The sequence below is a fragment of the Lycium barbarum genome, chromosome 3 (assembly GCF_019175385.1).
Source record: "Lycium barbarum isolate Lr01 chromosome 3, ASM1917538v2, whole genome shotgun sequence".
Lineage (NCBI taxonomy): Eukaryota > Viridiplantae > Streptophyta > Magnoliopsida > Solanales > Solanaceae > Lycium > Lycium barbarum.
Genome location: NC_083339.1, coordinates 121,644,259 through 121,665,660, shown reverse-complemented (window position 1 = coordinate 121,665,660; position 21,402 = coordinate 121,644,259). Strand labels below are relative to the sequence as shown.

Below are 21,402 nucleotides of genomic sequence, written 5' to 3'. Positions count from 1 at the left end.
GGAGCAATAGGAATACCATGAAGTTGAGTACATAAGTACCGACAGATACCACACAATCCATAATGGACACGTGTCAAATAGTGGTTAATCAAAGGCCAAGATTGAATCTGAAAAAAGAAAATGAACAGTAAAAGTAACATGTGTTTAGAGGATTACAGCACAGAAGGAACCGCGTATACATTTGCCCCGGTTCACTTCATATATAATAGCGCACACATATGCATGATACAACAACCATTAGAAGAAAGAATATATCTAATCTGAGAGTGGCAGTAAAGATCGAAGAGCAACAATGGAGTTGTTCTACTATGTCTTGTTTGGGGCGATGGCTGCAGTGGTTGCAGCTTTGGAGCTTGGTGGAAAGAGTAACAAAGATCGCATCACAACTTCTCAGGCTTTTAATTCCTTTAAGAATAATTACATTCTTGTTTACTCTCTCATGATGGGTACGTTCCTTTAATTCACCTCAGATCTGGGGTTTTTTCTCCTGTAATTGATTTTATTCATCATTTTTACGTTAGTGTCTGTTTGAATTGGTTGTATGGACGTGCTCGATCTGATTATGGATTTTGTAATTTGGGCCTTTTTCTTTTGGATCTGAGACTCCTATATGCTACTTTGGTTAATTGGGTATTGCGAGTGTGGGTTGCCATCCGAATTTATTTTTGTTATCTGAATGCTGATTCAGCTTACAAATGTTGATATGCAGCTCAATTTTCTTAATGGTCTTTAGATCTGTGCACGAGCATTTGATTCCATGCTTTCTTGTTAGTATAATCCTACTATAAATAAATATATTGCCAATGGATTATTCAAGGCTAAAATGATCATTGACATAACTAAAAAGCAAAAGAGGCTAATTATTCACTTCTTGATAAACCTATGCTGGAATCATTTGATATTTAGCAATTATATATAATTATACATATGGACAATAAATGGTGATACTTCCAGGTTTTTATGATGTGATTTTTCTGCTTTCACTGATCATATCTGATATAAAGAATAAAGGTTTGCTCGGTTTCAGATTCATTTCTGGAAAAGCAGAGGGGACAAATTTTAAGATACTTTTGTCTCTTTGGTCAATGATATTCTTGTTTGTTGGTGTAGTACGTAATTTAAATTGTTTGAAATAATTTCGTCGTGTGTGAATGGTGGTGTTTTGTTTCTAATGCTTGTGTGTTGTGTGGCAACAGCTGGTGATTGGCTACAAGGTCCATATGTATACTACCTTTACAGCAGTTATGGCTATGGCAAGGGTGATATTGGACAGCTATTTATTGCTGGATTTGGATCTTCCATGCTTTTTGGCACAATCGTTGGATCTCTTGCCGACAAACAGTATGTTTTTTTTTTCCAGAACTTGCATGTCGATCATCTTTTAATACTCAAAAGTTTGTAGTTACATGATGTTCCTTGCGTTTTAAATTTCAGGGGTCGGAAGAGGGCATGCATAACTTACTGTATCACCTACATACTAAGCTGCATCACCAAGCATTCCCCTCAATACAAGATTCTGATGGTTGGACGTATTTTGGGTGGCATTGCTACATCTCTACTGTTTTCAGCGTTTGAGTCGTGGCTTGTAGCGGAACATTTTAAGGTGCATATCCTTATTATTAAGCTGACTTATCAACTAGAAAAGTAGTACAACAACAAACCCAGTGTGATCCCTTAAGTGGGGCACACTGGAAAAGTAGTACGAACTGTTAAATAGTACTCTGTCCCAATTTATGTGGCACTCTTTTTTTTTAGTTCCAAAAAGAATGATGCCTTCTGATATTTAGTAATAATTTAACTTAATGCCACTCTACCCTTAATGAAATGATTTATTGCCACACAAATGTCTATGGCTTATTTTAGGCCACAAGTTTAAAAGTCTTCCTTTCTTTCTTAAACGTCATGCCCGGTCAAACATAAATTGTGACAGAGGGAGTACATACATCTTTATAGAATGTTGATCCTGCTATCGCTGTCCTTTAGATGCACACTACAACTCTTTGAAAGAGCATAGCAATTATTTGCTCTTGTTTTTGGCGTATTTTTAATTTATTATACTTTTCAGAAGATCTAATATAGTACTTGCTTTCTTCATGCAGAGGGGGTTTGAGTCCCAATGGCTCTCACTTACTTTCTCCAAGGCAATATTTGTTGGAAATGGTCTTGTTGCAATTATCGCTGGATTGTTTGGGAATTTTCTTGTTGATTCATTAAATCTCGGCCCTGTGTCTCCTTTTGATGCTGCTGCCTGCTTTCTTACCATTGGAATGGCTGTCATATTATCAACATGGTCAGAGAACTTTGGAGACCCATCAGAGAGCAAAGACTTGCTCACTCAATTCAAGGGTGCAGCTGTGGCCATTGCTTCAGGTATAGATATACTACAAACTGTGTTTTATTTCATGAGACGACGTTTCAAAGTGATACAGTGATCCGCTGCCGATGAGATTCAACATGGATGTAGATTTCCTATATTCTCCCAACTTATCTGTCAGAATTTAGAGCTTTATGGGATGAGGACTTCTAGACTGTGGGAGGGGCATAGGAAAGTGGGTTTGGACAATTATCAGGTTAATTGCATTCTGGTATATCTAAGTCTACAGGCACACAACATTTCTATACCCAGGTTATCTGTTAGGATTTAAAGCTCCAAATCAGATTGGGCTACTAAAAAGAGCATAGGTTGCAGCTTTGGTTGAAAAATGTTTTCCTTACTCAAGCTGTTATTCTTGCACCGTTTCATTACTCATCCTTTGTTTTGTTTGATTTGCTTTTACACTGTCCTTATTTTCTGGATGGTTTTTGTGACAGATGAGAAGATTGCATTACTCGGTGCTATACAATCTCTATTTGAAGGTTCCATGTATACATTTGTCTTTCTGTGGACTCCTGCTCTCAGCCCAAATGATGAAGACATTCCCCATGGTTTTATTTTTGCAACTTTCATGTTGGCTTCAATGTTAGGAAGCTCATTTGCAGCTCGCCTTATGGCCAAGAACTCACCTAAAGTTGAGAGCTACATGCAAATCGTATTTGTCGTCTCTTCTGCATCTCTCTTGCTGCCCATTCTGACAACTGTAAGTAGGAAGTTCCTTTACTCTTTAGAATTTTATGCCTTGTGATTTGCCAGTCTTTAACATCTTTCATCGGACCAGTTCTTTGTACCTCCTTCAAATGTGAAAGGGGGAGGCATGTCCTTTTCTGGAAGTATCCAGCTTCTTGGCTTCTGCACCTTCGAGGCTTGTGTTGGCATCTTCTGGCCATCCATCATGAAGATGAGGTCTCAATACATTCCTGAAGAAGCAAGGAGCACCATCATGAACTTCTTCAGGATTCCCCTCAACATCTTCGTCTGCATTGTGCTTTACAATGTATGTAACTGTTCTTTTGCTCTAAGTAACTGTGTTTGCACATGTTTTTTTCTTATATATAATTACCCAAGTAACTGTTCTGCTGCAACATATTATTTCATATTTCATATCGAATTCTGATTATGGACGATTTTTTATGTAAATTGGTAGGTCAATGCTTTCCCCATCACTGTGATGTTTGGCATGTGCTCAATTTTCCTCTTTGTTGCATCCATTTTGCAAAGACGGCTTGCAGCCATTGCAGACAAGCCAAGTAAGTACCCAGTTCTCCCTGAAGTTTGCATGGCAATTGACTCTTTTGATTTCAGATCATAATTGGTAACCTTTTCTTTTGCTCTATGTAATCTTAGTGACTTGTACTGACTCAAAGTTTTTGCTGATTGCAGAAGCAGAAGATTGGACAGCAATGAAGGAAAGGGATACCGAGGCTGATCCATTGAATGCATCTTGATTGAGTTAATCAAGGTGAGCAGTCAAATATCCTCTGGAAAATTGTCTGCAAACATCTATTATTACCACCATAATCGGCCATCAGGGTTTAATATTAGTTGAGCTTACAATTGTTGAAGAGCAATGACCATGGGATTCATAATGAAGCTGTTCCTGCCTAGCAGATAAGGAAGAGACAGATGAGCTAGTGGTGTTATTCTCATCCCTGGTTGTGTTAGTAGAACTGTAGAAGACAAACAACGTTTTCCACTAGTTTCATTTCTCTCAGATCTTGCTGCTGGGATAGTCATTCGTTACTCCGATTTTTCCCCTGTTTTTCTTGTCCTTGGTTCAAGTGTCGGCTGAGGCCTATATTTTATGTCATACTTTTGATCTTTTTGACAATTTACCTTCAATGTAATAGTGAAAAGCACAATTCAATTTTTTTCTAGCGAAGATGCAATTCTTGGGAAATTTATTGGTATTGAGATGTCATGCAACTGTCAAAATGAGTTTGCGGGTTTATTTTATTTATTTTTTTGCTTTAGCTTTTCTTGGGCAAAAGAGGACATGCTGTTAGGTAACACCGCCTAGGTTGGTCACCTAACAGGCTGACAGTCAATGAAGCCTACGAAAATCAGGAACAGAGTTAAAACCATAGTATAGATGAAAATATTAGTTGCTTACGCATTGTATGCAAAGTTTATCTAGTACATGTGCTGATGAACGTTGATTCTACTTGAACCTATGAGTACAGTTTTCATGTATAGCAAAAACGTATGGTAGTGATGCGGCCTTCACATTTAACAATCACATGTTTGGCTCGCCTGCCGTTACGAACATTTAGCACATCTAGAGTCCAAATGTGGTTATGTTTTCCCCAATTGGCTTAACCGTCGAGATCGAATCATTAGTGGCTTTGACGGGAAAGGAGAAGCTCATGGCGTCTACTACTCTAGCCAATATTAATTTATCATAGTTACGTGATAAATTAATGTGAGATATATAATGGTTAAAGAGTTCTGCGTAAAAGACGAGTATTGTTATTCTTTACTGTATAAATAAAGAGTGGGGTAAGTTTTTTTTTTCCGGCTTTTACTTGTTAGAATTCTAGGAATAACAATAGGTAGAAAGGTCTAGAACTGACTATTGATGCAGTCTTGGAAGTTCAGGATTCGCTAGGCTCATTGCAGCAAGCATTTAAAGTATTTTGACTCTAAATCCTTGCAGTTTTTGCAATATTGTTGAAAAAGGTTCTCTGCTTTTGAAGTTTACCTGGGTCTTCTCTCTCAAATTGCAATATTGTTGAAAAAGGTTCTCTGCTTTTGAAGTTTACCTGGGTCTTCTCTCTCTTCTCTCTCCTCTTCTCAACAACGGTAAGTTTCTCCTCCCCTCCCCCCCCCTCCCCCCAAACCAGCCACCCCAAGCGGTCACCGGTGACGACGACCACCGACCGGCCAGCTCTCTCTCTCTCTCTCTCTTCTCTTTCCTTCTCCTTTTTTGTTTTTTTTCCTCTTTTCCTCTCTCTTCTACCCTGCGATCGGAAATCCTCCACCAGTAGGTTTCCGGGCAGTTTCTGCATAGGTAGGTGAACAGTGACTCCGGGCGTGAACAGTGATTCCGGCCGTGAACAGGGATTCCGGCGGAGAACAGAGGTTTCTCGGTGGTGAACAGGTTTTATTTACTTGAAGTTGGTACCTCCAATAGCCCATTTCCGGTCTTTTAGCCTTATAAATTTTGCCTGCTCCGCATATTTCACTACTTATAGACTATTGCTAACTTGTGCTTTAGTATATTGACCCTTCGTTTGTCTTAGATTAACCTTTCACTAGCATATATTTGTTTTACTGGCTTTGGTGAGGGATGGTAGACTAGGGTCATGTTCTCGGTTGGGATCGGGGGCCAGGGTTGGAGGGGTTGAGGGAGCTTCTAGGTTCAGAGTAGGGTCTTGGAATATTGGGACTTTATCGGGAAAGTCCATAGAGCTAGTTAAGATTCTTAAGAAGAGGAGGATTAATATAGCTTGCGTCCAAGAGACTAAATGGGTAGGACCTAAAGCTAAGGAGGTGGACGGGTACAAGCTTTGGTTCTCGGGCAAGTCGAGGTATAGGAATGGGGTAGGGATCTTAGTAGATAGTGAGCTTAGAGATCAGGTGGTAGAGGTTAGGAGGATCAATGACACGATGATGGCGATTAAGCTAGTCGTTGGAGGGTTCACCTTGAACATTATTAGTGCCTACGCGCCACAAGTGGGTTTGGACGAGGAGGTAAAAATGCGCTTTTGGGAGGACTTGGACGAAGTGGTGGTAAGTATACCGCCTACTGAGAAGTTATTCATAGGAGGAGATTTCAATGGGCACATTGGGTCTGTTTCGAGGAGTTATGACGAGGTGCATGGAGGATTTGGCTTCGGGGACAGGAATGGTGGAGGAGTCTCACTCCTGGATTTCGCAAAAGCTTTTGGATTGGTGGTAGCCAACTTCCGAAGAAGGAGGAGCACTTGGTAACCTTCCGTACCTCGGTGGCTGCGACGCAAATAGACTTTCTGCTTCTTAGAAAAGATGATAAAGGCCTCTGTAAGGACTGCAAGGTCATACCGAGTGAGAATCTTACGACCCAACATAAGCGGTGATGGATTTGGAGATAAGAAGGAAGAAGAAGAAGAGGGTCGTGGATGACCGACCGAGGATTAGGTGGGGAAGTTTGACTCTGTCTAGTGCCTTAGAGATGGGGGAGAAGTTGATGGCTATGGGAGCGTGGGATAGCAGGGGGGATGCGAGCAGTATGTGGGATAGGACGGCCAGTTGCATTAGGGAAGCAGCTAGAGAGGTATTGGGGGTCTCATGAGGCCGCCGTGGTGGGCACCGAGGGGATTGGTGGTGGAATGGAGAAGTCCAAGGGAAGGTAGAAGCAAAGAAACAGGCATATGTGAAGTTGGTAGATAGCAAGGATGATGAAGAGAAGCGGAAGAATAGGGAAAAGTATAAGATGGCGAGAAATGAGGCGAAGTTGGCAGTTTCGGCGGCTAAAATGGCTGCCTTTGAACGCCTTTATGCAGAACTAGAGGACAGAGGTGGGAATAAGAAGCTATTCAAGCTCGCCAAGGCGAGAGAGAGAAAGGCACGCGACTTGGATCAAGTGAAGTGCATCAAGGACGAGGATGGCCAAGTGTTGGTACAGGAATCTCGCATTAGACAGAGATGGCAGTCATACTTTCATGAACTCTTGAACGAAGGAGGGGACAGAGACATTGTGTTGGGAGACTTGGAGCACTCGGATAGGCGTCGCAACTTTGGATATTGTAGGAGTATAAAGGTTGAGGAGGTTAAGGGAGTTGTTCGTAGAATGCGCAGGGGAAGAGCGACCGGACCTGACGAGATTCCTGGGGAATTTTGGAAGAATGCAGGCAGGGTAGGCTTGGAGTGGCTGACTGGGTTGTTTAATGTCATTTTCAAGACAACGAAGATGCCGGAAGAATGGAGGTGGAGTACAATGATTCCCGTGTACAAGAACAAGGGTGACATTCAAAGCTGCAACAACTATAGAGGTATCAAGCTGCTAAGTCACACTATGAAAGTGTGGGAAAAGGTGGTAGAAATGAGGGTGAGGAGAGAAGTGTCTATTTCAGAGAACCAGTTTGGATTCATGCCGGGACCCTCGACTACAGAAGCCATTCATATTGTAAGGAGATTGGTGGAGCAGTATAGGGAACGGAAGAGGGACTTGCACATGGTATTCATTGACCTAGAAAAGGCCTACGACAAAGTGCCAAGAGAGATCCTATGAAGATGCTTGGAGGCTAAAGGTGTACCTGTGGTGTACATTAGAGCGATAAAGGACATGTATGATGGAGCTAAGACCAGGGTAAGGACGGTAGGAGGAGACTCGGAGCACTTCCCTGTTATGATGGGGTTGCATCAGGGATCAACTTTTAGCCCGTTTCTATTCGCCTTAGTGATGGATGAATTGACGCGACAAATACAAGGTGAGGTGCCTTGGTGTATGTTGTTCGCGGATGACATAGTCCTGATTGACGAGACTCGCAACGGAGTTAACGATAAGCTGGAGGGCTGGAGATAGACGTTGGAGTCTAAAGGATTTAGATTGAGTAGGACCAAGACAGAATACTTGGAGTGCCAGTTCAGTGGCCCACCGTGTGAGGCTGACGAGGAAGTGAGGCTTGGTACCCAGGCCATTCAAAGGAAAGGAAGTTTCAAGTATCTTGGGTCTATTATACAGGGAGATGGGGATATCGACGACGATGTTTCACATCGTATTGGTGCAGGGTGGATGAAATGGAGGCTCGCCTCCGGAGTGCTGTGTGATAAGAAAGTGCCACAAAAACTTAAAGGCAAGTTCTACAAAGTGGTGGTTAGACCGACCTTACTGTACGGGACGGAGTGTTGGCCAGTCAAGAAATCTCACGTTCAGAAGATGAAAGTCGCGGAAATGCGAATGCTGCGGTGGATGTGTGGGCACACTAGGAGGGATAGAATTAGGAATTAAGATATCCGAGACAACGTGGGAGTGGCATTGGTGGAAGACAAGATGCGGGAAGCGAGGCTGAGATGGTTTGGGCATGTGAAGAGGAGAGACACAGATGCCCCAGTGCGGAGGTGTGAGAGGTTGGCTATGGACGGTTTCAGGAGAGGCAAAGGGAGACCGAAGAAGTATTGGGGAGAGGTGATTTAACAGGATATGACACAGTTTCAGCTCAGGGAGATGGGGATATCGACGACGATGTTTCACATCGTATTGGTGCAGGGTGGATGAAATGGAGGCTCGCCTCCGGAGTGCTGTGTGATAAGAAGGTGCCACAAAAACTTAAAGGCAAGTTCTACAAAGTGGTGGTTAGACCGACCTTACTGTACGGGACGGAGTGTTGGCCAGTCAAGAAATCTCACGTTCAGAAGATGAAAGTCGCGGAAATGCGAATGCTGCGGTGGATGTGTGGGCACACTAGGAGGGATAGAATTAGGAATGAAGATATCCGAGACAACGTGGGAATGGCATCGGTGGAAGATAAGATGCGGGAAGTGAGGCTGAGATGGTTTGAGCATGTGAAGAGGAGAGACACAGATGCCCCAGTGCGGAGGTGTGAGAGGTTGGCTATGGACGGTTTCAGGAGAGGCAAAGGGAGGCCGAAGAAGTATTGGGGAGAGGTGATTTGACAGGATATGGCACAGTTTCAGCTCACCGAGGACATGACCTTAGATAGGAGGTTGTGGAGGACTCAGATTAGGATAGAAGGCTAGGTGGCTAATCCTTTCACCATAGTAGTTGTAGTTTTGCTCATTTGTTTATTGCCTTTTGATTTCTGCATTGGATTGCTGCTTATATTTGTTGGGCTGTTTTACTTTGGTTATCTTAGTTATCTATAGTAGTTAATGCTCCTTTCTTTCCGAATTGTTCTACCATGACTTTCTCGCTTTTGTTATTCCGTGCTTTCTTATTGTTTTCGATATGCTTGGTCCTATCTAACCTTTTGTCTTGTTTTTCCTCTCTTGTTCTCCTCTCTTGAGCCGAGGGTCTTTCGGAAACAGCCGCCCTACCTTTCAAGGTGGGGGTTAGGTCTGCGTACACTCTACCCTCCCCAGACCCCACATGGTGGGATTATACTGGGCTTGTTGTTGTTTGTTGTTGACTCTAAATCCTGCAAGTTTCCCTTGATATCTAACTAGTTTATTACTCATGTCTAAACTTTATCAAAATCCTCTTGCTCTTATGCATATGCTAGTAAAGACCTATATTGATAACTAAATTGAGAGAACCTCAAAACTATTCAAAATCTAGCTTGAAGTATATATTATGTTTTGCAAGCAATAGATAACACTTGCAAATTCAAATATAAACTTCTGCATTAGGTTCGAAGGTAATACTCGTGAAGCTCAGAAACTGCCCCATTAATCAGATCAAAGCTGATTACAGTGGTTGATTTCTTGACAATTTGGTTAACGGTTTGGTTAAATTGTAGTCAAGAGTTTGGCAAGATTTGGAGTAGAAAATGAAAGAGAGCAACACAAACCGATCTAGAAAGAAAATTTCCTTCAATAACTACAATGTACTTGGATACAGACGAAGTTGGGACTTAAAATTACATTCAAAGATTAATGAATACATCATATTGCATACAAACACTTACAAAAATATTGAAATATTACCATTACACAAAACTAAAAATACGATGAAGATACAAAAAAATGTTAAAGCGATTTCTTCACATTTGCCTAAGCTTCGGTTGGCAGAGCCATCCAAAATAATCAAGGTGCACATAAACTGATTCAGATACTATCGTTATTGAAAAAAGAAAAGTTCTTTACACCAATCTGCTTCGTTTAGCCTGGATATTAGCAGATTCCAAGTCCCCAATGAAGAAAAGGATCTTGTCCAATATGCTTAAATTAGGTTCCTCCTTATCATCTTTATAGTCAGGTGAATGAGATATATCTTCAATTTTCATTGTTCTTGAACCTAAATGTCTCTGAATTTCCCCCTGGTGTATAAGGTAGTAATCATCTCCTTCCCTTATAATCTTCAATCCCCTGAAAACACATACATCTAAAATGTTAGTGGTATGTTTATAATGCAAAAATTAAAAACATGTAGTATAATTCAGTTGAATTTGGCAAGTTTGAACTTACAGTCCATTGCGATCACAACGATCTTGAACCATATAGACATGTTTCCATGGCTTGGAATCTGAAGGGGCATAAAAAGTGGCTTGATCTGATCCCCATCTCTCTATGAAGAGATCACACCATAAGTTGTTATCTGAACCCAAGACTTTCCACCTCCTGCAAACTTTAATAGAAAAGACACATCTCTTTTCATTAATCAAAGCAAAATATATAAAACAAAGACATCTCTTTTCATCAATCAAAACAAAATATACTTCCCCAATTCTTGAAACAGTTCACTCATTTGCATGAAAAAGAATGGAACTTTGACTTCAAAACAGAGATCCAGTCTTTTAATGCCAAATTCATTTTGAAATCTAGATCATCCCAGTCAAGAATTGCATAATTCTCAATCAAAGCGCAATTCAGGGAAATTGAAAAGAAACAAAAAAGAAGAAAAAAAACTCTTTTGATCAACCCCAGCCCAATTCTTGCAAACGCATTCACTAATTTGCATGAAAAAAGAATGAAACTTTGACTTTTTTTGGTGTTCAAAACAGAAATCCAATTTCAAAGCCCAATTCTTGTAAACTAATTCACTAATTTTGCATGAAAAAAAGAATGGAACTTTGACTTTTTTTTTTGGGTATCAAAACAGAGATCCAATTTTAATGCCAAATTCAGATCATTTCAGTCAAGAAATGCATAATTGGGAAGATACCCAAGTGTTGAAAAGAACTAAACATCCTTCATACAGACTGCAAATACCTTATATGGTATAACTTGCCAAAATGAATGAGAAGAATAAATAGTACTAAAAAACTAACCCAATTGAGCAGCTGCAAGATTACGGTGATCCAAGAGACAGAAAATTCTGAGAAAAAGTTCAGGTGGCAACTTCTCCATCAGAGTTTGAGGTGGGGTGGGGTGGGGTAGCGGGGGTGAGGGTGTATGTACAGAGGTGACTTTGAGAGAATGGATGAGATTTAACTTGGTTCAGCTTGTAAGTGCACTTTACTCTTTTACCTTTTTGCTTCTTTTAGCTACACGTCAGTCATGTGCGGTGCTGGATTTTCAGTTACGTCCAAATATGGCTGTACACGCCATGATGTCCTCATTTTTTGGTCTATGTTGGATTAAATAGGAAACTGTTGTAAATATCCCAACTTGGTGAATATCCATTAATTTGGAAATATCCCAAAATATCTCATTTGTATGTTGCTCCTATAAATAGGATGCACAGATGCAATGTTGAAAGAGCAGAAGTAAGATAATCTGATATCTCTCTACATATGCTCTCTACATATTTCTTCTGTGTATTTACTTCATAGTTTTTATTTTATAACACGTTATCAGCACGAGACTCTGTCATCTCGAGCAAATACTTTACAAGCCTCGAAGGTATTGATTTCTTTGTTTTCCATTACTAATGGCAAATCTTTCTAGACGTGAATTTGTAGCCTTAGATATATCCGACAATAGCTATATGTCTTGGATTCTTGATGCCGAGATTCACCTTAATGCGATGGGTCTGGAAGACACCATCAAAGATAAAAATGAGGCATCAAACCAAAACCGTGCTAAGGCAATGATATTCCTCCGCCATCATCTTGATGAGAATTTAAAAATGGAATATCTCACGGTTAAAGATCCTCTTACGCTGTGGAATGATCTGAAAGATAGATATGACCACCTGAAGATGGTCATACTTCCACAAGCACGTTTTGATTGGCTCCATTTAAGGTTCCAAGATTTTAAATCTGTTAAGGCATACAATTCTACTATGTTTAAAATTATTTCTCAATTGAAATTATGTGGTGAAAATATTACTGATCTTGATATGCTGGAGAAAACATTCTCCACTTTTCCTCGAGTATGCTCCTGCAACAGCAATACCGAGAGATGAAGTTCAAAAAATATTCTGATCTAATCTCACATCTTCTAGTGGCTGAACAACATAATGAATTACTGATGAAAAATCATGAAAGCCGACCCACTGGTACTGCCCCATTCCCTGAAGTGAATGAGGCAAATTTTCGCCATTCTAGGCGTGGAAGAGGTCGTGGCACCAGTCGTGGTCATGGTCGTGGTCGAGGAAGGAATTTTAATCATGATTCTCGTTTTGCACCATATAATACCCTTCACCACCAGCAGTGTAAAAGGAAGGATGAAAAGCATGAAGTTGTGCAAAAGAAAAATTTAGAAAATAATTGCTTCCGATGTGGAGGAAAAGGGCACTGGTCACGTACCTGTCGTACGCCAAAGCACCTTGTTGAGCTATATCAAGCCTCCCTCAAAAAGGTAGAAAAGGATGCCGAAGCAAATTTTATTTCTGAAGATAATGTTGAGCCCATGCATCTAGATGTGGCAGATTTCTTTGAACTCCCTGAAGGGAAAATAGATCATCTGATCGGTGATGGATCTGTATTAACTTAGATATTTCATACATGTCGTTTGTATTATCTAATGTGGTTATGTTTCCATATATATATAATAAAGTGTGTGAAATACTTTGTCTAATCAAAATATCTACTTCGATGTTTACTTTGCCTATTCTTTCGTTTTGAAGAATATATGGAAAATCCTCAAATATTATTTGGATCAATGACAAATCATGAAGATATTTGTGTGATTGATAGTGGAACAACGCATGCTATATTCAAAGATGAGAAATGTTTTTCTCACTTGCGTAGAAAAAGGGGAAATATTAATACAATTTCTGGCAATTCGAAATTAATTGAAGGCTCCGGAAGAGCTACTATATTTCTACCTAAGGGGACGAAACTTGTTATAGAAGATGCACTATTCTCTTCTAGATCCCCAAGAAACTTGTTGAGTTTCAAAGATATCCGCCGTAATGGGTATCATGTTGAGACATTAAATGAAACAAATGATGAATATCTCATCATTACAAAGAATGTCTCCGGCCAGAAATATGTTTTGGAGAAATTACCAACTTTGTCTTCTGGCCTGTACTATGCAGAAATTAGTACAATGGAAGCACACTCAATCGTAAACCAGAAGTTTAACGATTCAGGAACTTTTGTGCTTTGGCATGACCGAATGGGTCATCCTGGATCAATAATGATGAGACGAATTATTGAAAATTCAAAAAGGCATCCACTTAAGAACCTGAAGATTCTTGAAAGTAGTGAATTTTCATGTGTCGCTTGTCATCAGGGTAAATTGATAGCCAGGCCATCACCAATGAAAGTTGACATTGAATCCCCTGCTTTTCTAGATCGTATACATGGGGATATATGTGGACCTATTCACCCATCTTGTGGGTCATTCAGATATTTTATGGTTCTAATAGATGCGTCTTCGAGATGGTCTCATGTGTGCCTCGTATCGTCTCGCAACCTGGCGTTTGCGAAATTATTGGCACAAATAATACGCTTAAGGGCACACTTCCCAGATTATCCTATAAAGGCTATACGTCTTGATAATGCTGGAGAATTTACATCCCAAGCTTTTGATGATTATTGTTTATCAGTTGGGATAAAGGTTGAACATCCTGTAGCACATGTTCATACCCAAAAATGGCCTTGCTGAATCATTTATTAAGCGTGTGCAATTGATAGCAAGACCATTACTTATGAAAACACGGTTGCCTACAACCGTCTGGGGTCATGCTATTTTACATGCAGCATCTCTTGTTCGTCTTAGACCGACTCATTATAATAAATACTCCCCGTCATAATTAGTATTTGGTCATGAACCAAATATTTCTCATCTCCGAATCTTTGGCTGTGTTGTATATGTGCCTGTAGCACCACCACAGCGCACTAAGATGGGCCCCCAAAGAAGGTTAGGAATATATATTGGGTTTGAATCACCCTCCATTATTCGCTATCTTGAGCCATTGATGGGAGATTTATTCACTGCCCGATTTGCAGATTGTCGATTTGATGAAACAAATTTTCCACAATTAGGGGGAGAGAGAAAAGAAATCAAAAGAGAAATTGCGTGGAGAGTTCCATCACTATCTCATTTTGATCCATGTACCCCTATATGTGAGCAGGAGATCCAGAAGATCATCCACTTACAGAAAATAGCAAATCAAATGCCAGACGGATTTACTGATTTGAAAATAATAACTAAGTCGCATATCCTTGCAGAGAATGTGCCTATTCAAATTGATGTTCCAAAGGGACAATCTTCTAGTGTCATGGCCTCTGAATCTCATCCACGCCTGAAGCGTGGTAGGCCATTGGGCTCCAAGGATAAAAATCCAAGAAAAAGAAATACAAACAATGATCAGAATGACACTATGAAAGGATCTCATGAAGAGATTCAAGATCTGATTAATTCTGATATTCCTGAAGAAATCAGCAAACCCGAGACTTCAGTGAGTGAAGAACTAGATCGTTCGAAAATTGTGGTGAATAGTGTTTTGCATATAATGTTGCACTAAATATTATAAAAGGCAGTGAGGATCAGGAACCTCAATCTGTCGGAGAATGTCGACGAAGATATGATTGGCCAAAATGGCAAGAAGCAATTCAATCAGAATTGAATTCACTTGCTAAACGTGAGGTTTTTGGACCTGTAGTCCAAACGCCTAATGGTGTAAAACCAGTTGGTCACAAATGGGTCTTTGTACGGAAAAGAAATGAGAGAAATGAAATTGTGCGATACAAAGAACGCCTTGTTGCACAAGGATTCTCTCAAAGACCCGGCGTCGACTATGAAGAAACATATTCACCAGTTATGGATGTTATAACATTTCGATACCTCATGGGTTTAGCTGTCTATGAAACCCTTGAAATACATCTTATGGATGTGGTTACAGCTTATCTTTATGGTTCACTTGATAATGAAATTTATATGAAAATTCCTGAAGGATATAAAATGCCTGAAGCATTTGGTTTAAAGTCTCGGGAAATGTATTCAATCAGATTACAAAGATCATTATATGGTTTAAAACAATCAGGGCGTATGTGGTATAATCGCGTAAGTGAGTACTTGATAAATGAAGGATATATAAATGATGCCATTTGTCCATGTGTTTTTATTAAGAAAACAAAATCAGGGTTCATAATACTTGTTGTTTATGTTGATGACATAAACCTCATTGGGACTCCAGAAGAGCTCCAAAAGGCGATTGCATATTTGAAGAAAGAATTTGAGATGAAAGATCTCGGAAAGACAAAACTCTGTCTTGGTTTGCAAATTGAACATTTCGCAAAAGGGGTCTTTATCCATCAATCTGCCTATACTGAGAAAGTTTTAAATCGGTTTTACATGGACAATTCACATCCTTTAAGTACTCCTATGGTTGTTCGCTCACTTGAAGTGAGCAAAGATCCGTTCCGACCTCAGGAAGAAAACGAAGAGCTACTTGGTCCTGAAGTACCATATCTTAGTGCAATAGGTGCACTTATGTATCTTGCTAATGCTACAAGACCTGACATAGCATTTTTTGTTAATTTGCTAGCAAGATATAGCTCTTCTCCTACACGGAGGCATTGGAATGGGATTAAGCATATATTGCGATATCTGAAGGGAACTAGCTATATGGGTCTGTTTTATACTAACAAAGGTAGTACAGATCTTGTTGGTTATGCAGATGCAGGTTATTTATCTGATCCACATAAAGCTCGATCTCAAACGGGCTATCTGTTTACATGCGGAGGTACTGCTATATCATGGCGATCGACCAAGCAGTCCATTGTTGCTACTTCTTCAAATCATGCTGAGATAATCGCTATTCATGAAGCAAGTAGAGAATGTGTGTGTTTGAGATCAGTGATACATTTCATCAGAGAAAGATGTGGCTTGAAGTGTGATACAAAAATACCCACAGTATTATATGAAGATAATGTTGCATGCATAGCTCAATTAAAAGGAGGTTTCATAAAAAGAGATAGAACAAAGCACATTTCACCAAAGTTATTTTTCACACATGATCTCCAGAAGAATGGTGATATTGATGTGCAACAAATCCGTTCAAGTGACAATCCTGCAGATTTGTTCACTAAATCTTTGCCAACTTCAACTCTTGAGAAGATGATATTCAAGATTGGAATGCGAAGACTCCGACATCTGAATCTTGGTCTTCGTCAGGGGGAGTGAAATACGCATTGTACTCTTTTTTCCTTAACCAAGTTTTGTCCCATTGGGTTTTCTTGGTAAGGTTTTTAATGAGACAGCTCTCAAAGCGTATTTCTAGATATGTACACTCTTTTTCCTTCATTAGGACTTTTTCCCACAGGGTTTGTTTTTTAATAAGGTTTTAACGAGGTACATCATCTATTAATGGACATCCAAGGGGGAGTGTTGTAAATATCCCAACTTGGTGGATATCCATTAATTTGGAAATATCCCAAAATATCCCAAATATCCCAAAATATCCCAAAATATCTCCTTTGTATGTTGCTCCTATAAATAGGATGCACAGATGCAATGTTGAAAGAGCAGAAGTAAGATAATCTGATATCTCTCTACATATGCTCTCTACATATTTCTTCTGTGTATTTACTTCATAGTTTTTATTTTATAACAGAAACATAATTTAAAGGATAAACAAAACTCTTTTATGGTTGATACTGCATAGTCTTATGATAAAACACCATTTCCTCCTAAAACAGTGTGGTCCCTTGTTTTTTATTTTTTTGTTTAAAAAAGTGTCGACTTACCAAATAAAAAAAGAATTAATTTTATTTTTTCAGATTTGTCCTTATTAAATATTGAATAATCAAATTCCAATACCTATTTAGTTAGGAACATTTTAATCAAATTACCGTTTTTAGCCTAACACTTTGTTTGGATCGGTGTTACCTATTGTATCGTATTGTGTCGTAATTACAAATATAACGTTTGTTTTGATTGTTACTTAAAATGAATTGTATCGCATTGTTAAATCTGTCGTTACATAACAACGAAAAGCCTCATCTTATGTAACAACCGATTTGGTGTTATCCCATCGTTACCTAGTTTCCCGTTCCAATATGTCCTTACTTAATATTTCATAATCTTATTTCATCCTTTACCCATAAGTATTATTTAACTCCATTCTGAATTTTTCTTTTAGTTTGTTCGTTACTCTTTTTTTTTTGCTAAACTTCTTGTTCGTTACTACAACTCGGTTATTTGCTAAATTTCTTGTTCTTACTACCAAGTTATTTGCTAAAATTCTCGTTAATTCTTACTACTGCTCTGTTATTGCATGTTCATTAGACATTAATTTTTACTATGCATCAATATATTTTTGTCTTTATAAGAATCATGTATATTTTTTTTTTGAGCGAATATCCCTTCATTTGGGGTGGTCTTTAATTTTTGTCCTTTAAATTGGTAGTCTTTAAGTTTTTCTCTTCACCTAATACCCCGAGGTTGTGGGTTCGAACCCAGCTCAGTAAAAAAAAAAAATCACACGGCAGAATTCTGCACATGAGAATTTGGGTCTTAAGGCAGAATTTTGCAAATTCTTCCCATGTGTAAATTCTGCCTTTAAGGCCAGCAAAATTCTGCCTGAAGGGCAAAAATTAAAGACCACCCCTAGCGAAGGGCAATCCTGCAAATTGCCCATGTTTTTTTAGCAAACTTTACATGAAAACAGTATTATAAAGAATTTTACTCTTTGTGTGTGCTGATGATTGAGGCAGTAATTTTTGCAAGATTTTTAATTTTTTAGTGTAGTGTAAAAAATATATTTACATGAATTTAACATCTTGATATATTTATAATGCATAATTTGTGACAAAATAGCAGAAAGAAGTCGTCTTAAATTATTTACACTAGTCTAGGGCATTTTAGTAAACTTATCAGTTACAATACAACACGATACAGTCAATCCAAACAAAAAATATTATTAAACCGCAGTAAATGATATAGTCTATCCAAACATTATATTTACAAAACACAATGCAATACAATACGATATATTATGAAACGACAGGTAACAACAATCCAAACAGAGCGTAAGAGTTAGTACTTTCTTAAGGGGTGTACAAATGGCTAAATGAACACTCTTTTTAAACCAGAGGGAGTACTAATTTATATGAATCCGCTGGCTAAAAACTTTAATCATTACGTCGTTTAATGTTTTCTTTTTATCGACAGTTCCCAAGAATTGTGCTTATATCTTTTTAAAAAAAACATATATATGGAGTATTAACTTTAACAAGTAAACCAAATATACCAAATAAAAAAAAAAAGTAAACAAAAGGGTGACCGACTAAAAGGAATTGTGTTATAAAATAAAGGTTATAAAGTAAATACACCAGAGACAAATATATGGAGAGACTAATATATTATTCAACTTTGAATTGATGTATAAATGAACTGAATTGACTTCCTATTTATAAGAGGAAAAATACTTTGTGGCCAAGCAACCAAGAGATGGCTTGGTGGCCAAGTTGCCTTTGTGGCCAAGCAAACATAGTACTTGCTCTCCAAGAACATGTCCATTAATAGATGATGTGCCTCGTTAAAATCTTATTAGGAAAAAGCTTGTGGGAAAAAGTCTCAATGCAGGAAAAAGAGTACACATATCTAGTAATACGCTTTGAGAGCGGTCTCATTAAAAATCTTACCAGGAAACCCAATGGGACAAAATCTTGGTTAAGGAAAAAAGAGTACAACGCGTATTTTTACTCCCCCTGACGAAGATCAAAATTCAAATGTAAGAGTCTTCGCATTCCAATCTTGAATATCTTCTTAAGAGTTGAAGTTGGCAAAGATTTGGTGAACAAATCTGCAGGATTGTCACTTGAACAGATTTGTTGCACATTAATATCACCGTTCTTCTGGAGATCATGGGTGAAGAATAACTTTGGTAAAATGGGCTTCGTTCTATCTCCTTTTATGAAGCCTCTTTTAATTGAGCTATGCATGCAACATTGTCTTCATATAATATTATGGGTGTTTTTGTATCACACTTCAAAACACTTCTTTCTCTAATGAAATGTATCACTGATCTCAACCACACACATTTTCTACTTGCTTCATGAATAGCTATTATCTCAGCATGGTTCAAAGAAGTAGCAACAATGGACTGCTTTGTAGATCGCCACGATATAGCAGTACCGCCGCATGTAAACAAGTAGCCTCTTTGAGATCGAGCTTTATGTGGATCAGATATATAACCAGCATCTGCATAACCAACAAGATTTGCACTACCTTTCTTAGCATAGAACAGTCGCATATGGGTAGTTCCCTTCAGATATCGCAATATATGTTTAATTCCGTTCCAATGTCTTCGTGTAGGAGAAGAGCAATAATTTGCTAGAAAATTAACAAAGAACGCTATGTCAGGTCTTGTAGCGTTAGCAAGATACATAAGTGCACCAATTGCACTAAGATATGGCACTTCAGGACCAAAAAGCTCTTCATTTTCTTTCCGAGGTCGGAACGGATCTTTACTCGTTTCAAGTGAGCGAACAACCATTGGAGTACTTAATGGATGCACATTGTCCATGTAAAATCGTTTTAAAACTTTTTCGGTATAAGCAGATTGATGGATAAAGATTTCGTATGCTAAATGTTCAATTTGCAGTCCAAGACAAAGTTTTGTTTTTCCGAGATCTTTCATCTCAAATTCTTTCTTTAAATATTCAATTGCCTTTTGGAGCTCTTCTGGAGTTCCAATTAGGTTTATGTCATCAACATAAACTGCAAGAATAAAAAACTCTGATTTTGTTTTCTTAATAAAAACACATGGACAAATGGCATAATTTATATAACCTTCATTTATCAAGTACTCACTGAGGCGATTGCACCACATGCGCCCTGATCGTTTTAAACCATATAATGATCTTTGTAATCTGATTGAATACATCTCCCGAGACTTTGAACTAATTGCTTCAGGTATTTTAAATCCTTCAGGAATTTTCATATAAATTTCATTATCAAGTGAGCCATAAAGGTTAAGCCGTAACCACATCCACCAGATGTATTTCAAGGTTTTCATGTACAACTAAACTGATGAGATATTGAAATGTTATTCCATCCATAACAGGTGAATATGTTTCTTCATACTCGATATCGAGTCTTTGAGAGAATCCTTGTGCAGCAAAGCGTGCCTTGTATCTCACAATTTCATTTCTCTCATTCCTTTTATGCACAAAGATCCATTTGTAGCCAGCTGGTTTTACACCATAAGGCGTTTGGACTACCGGTACAAAAACCTCACATTTAGCAAGTAAATTCAATTTTGATTGAACAACCTCTTGCCAGTTTGGCCAATCATCTTCGTCGACATTCTTCGACAAATTGAGGTTCCTGATCTTCAATGTCTTTCATAATATTCACTGCAACATTATATGCAAAAACATTATTCCACCATAATCTTCGATCGATTCAAATCTATCTCATCACCTGAAGAACTTAATGATAGTTCTTTACTTACTTAAGTCTCGGGTTCCCTGATATCTTCAGGAGTATCGGGATTAATCAGATCTTGAATATCTTCATGATATTGTTTCATAGTGTCATTCTGATCATTCTTCATATTTCTTTTTCTAGGATTTTTATCATTGGGAAACCAATGGCCTACCACGCTTCAGGCGTGTATGAGATTCAGAGGCTATGACACTAGTAGATTGTCCCTTTGGGACATCAATTCGGATAGGCACATTCTCTGCAGGGATATGTGACTTAATTATTCTTTTCAAATCAGTAAATGCGTCTTCCATTTGATTTGCTATTTTCTGCAAGTGGATGATCTTCTGGATCTCTTGTTCACATATAGGGGCATGCGGATCAAAATGGCATAGTGATGAAACTTTCCACACAATTTCTCTTTAAATTTATTTTCTGTCTCCCCCCTAATTGTGGGACATCAAATCGACAATCTGCAAATCGAGCAGTGAATAAATCTCCCGTTAATGGTTCAAGATAGCGAATAATAGAGGGTGATTCAAACCCAACATATATTCCTAACCTTCTTTGGGGCCCATCTTAGTGCGCTGTGGTGGTGCTACCGACACATATACAACACAACCAACCAACTACTAATTGTGATGGGGAGTATTTATTAT

The 21,402-nt window shown here is 38.7% G+C and overlaps 2 protein-coding genes across 2 annotated transcripts; one reads left to right on the top strand and one right to left on the bottom strand.

Moving 5' to 3' along the window:
* The first annotated feature begins 214 nt into the window (after positions 1–214).
* On the top strand, positions 215–4,295 carry LOC132632129 (uncharacterized). Its single transcript, XM_060347966.1, has 8 exons — positions 215–446; positions 1,197–1,341; positions 1,435–1,603; positions 2,100–2,370; positions 2,812–3,077; positions 3,156–3,371; positions 3,522–3,624; positions 3,758–4,295. Exons 1-8 carry the CDS (start codon positions 293–295, stop codon positions 3,820–3,822), a joined length of 1,389 nt encoding a protein of 462 aa, XP_060203949.1. The 5' UTR covers positions 215–292; the 3' UTR covers positions 3,823–4,295.
* A 5,535-nt stretch (positions 4,296–9,830) lies between these two features.
* LOC132632128 (uncharacterized) lies at positions 9,831–11,508 on the bottom strand. The gene is made up of 3 exons (XM_060347965.1): positions 11,245–11,508; positions 10,442–10,601; positions 9,831–10,342 (listed from the first exon to the last, which is right to left on the bottom strand). The coding sequence occupies exons 1-3, from the start codon at positions 11,321–11,323 to the stop codon at positions 10,117–10,119; spliced, it is 465 nt and encodes a 154-aa protein (XP_060203948.1). The 5' UTR covers positions 11,324–11,508; the 3' UTR covers positions 9,831–10,116.
* Positions 11,509–21,402: the final 9,894 nt, after the last annotated feature.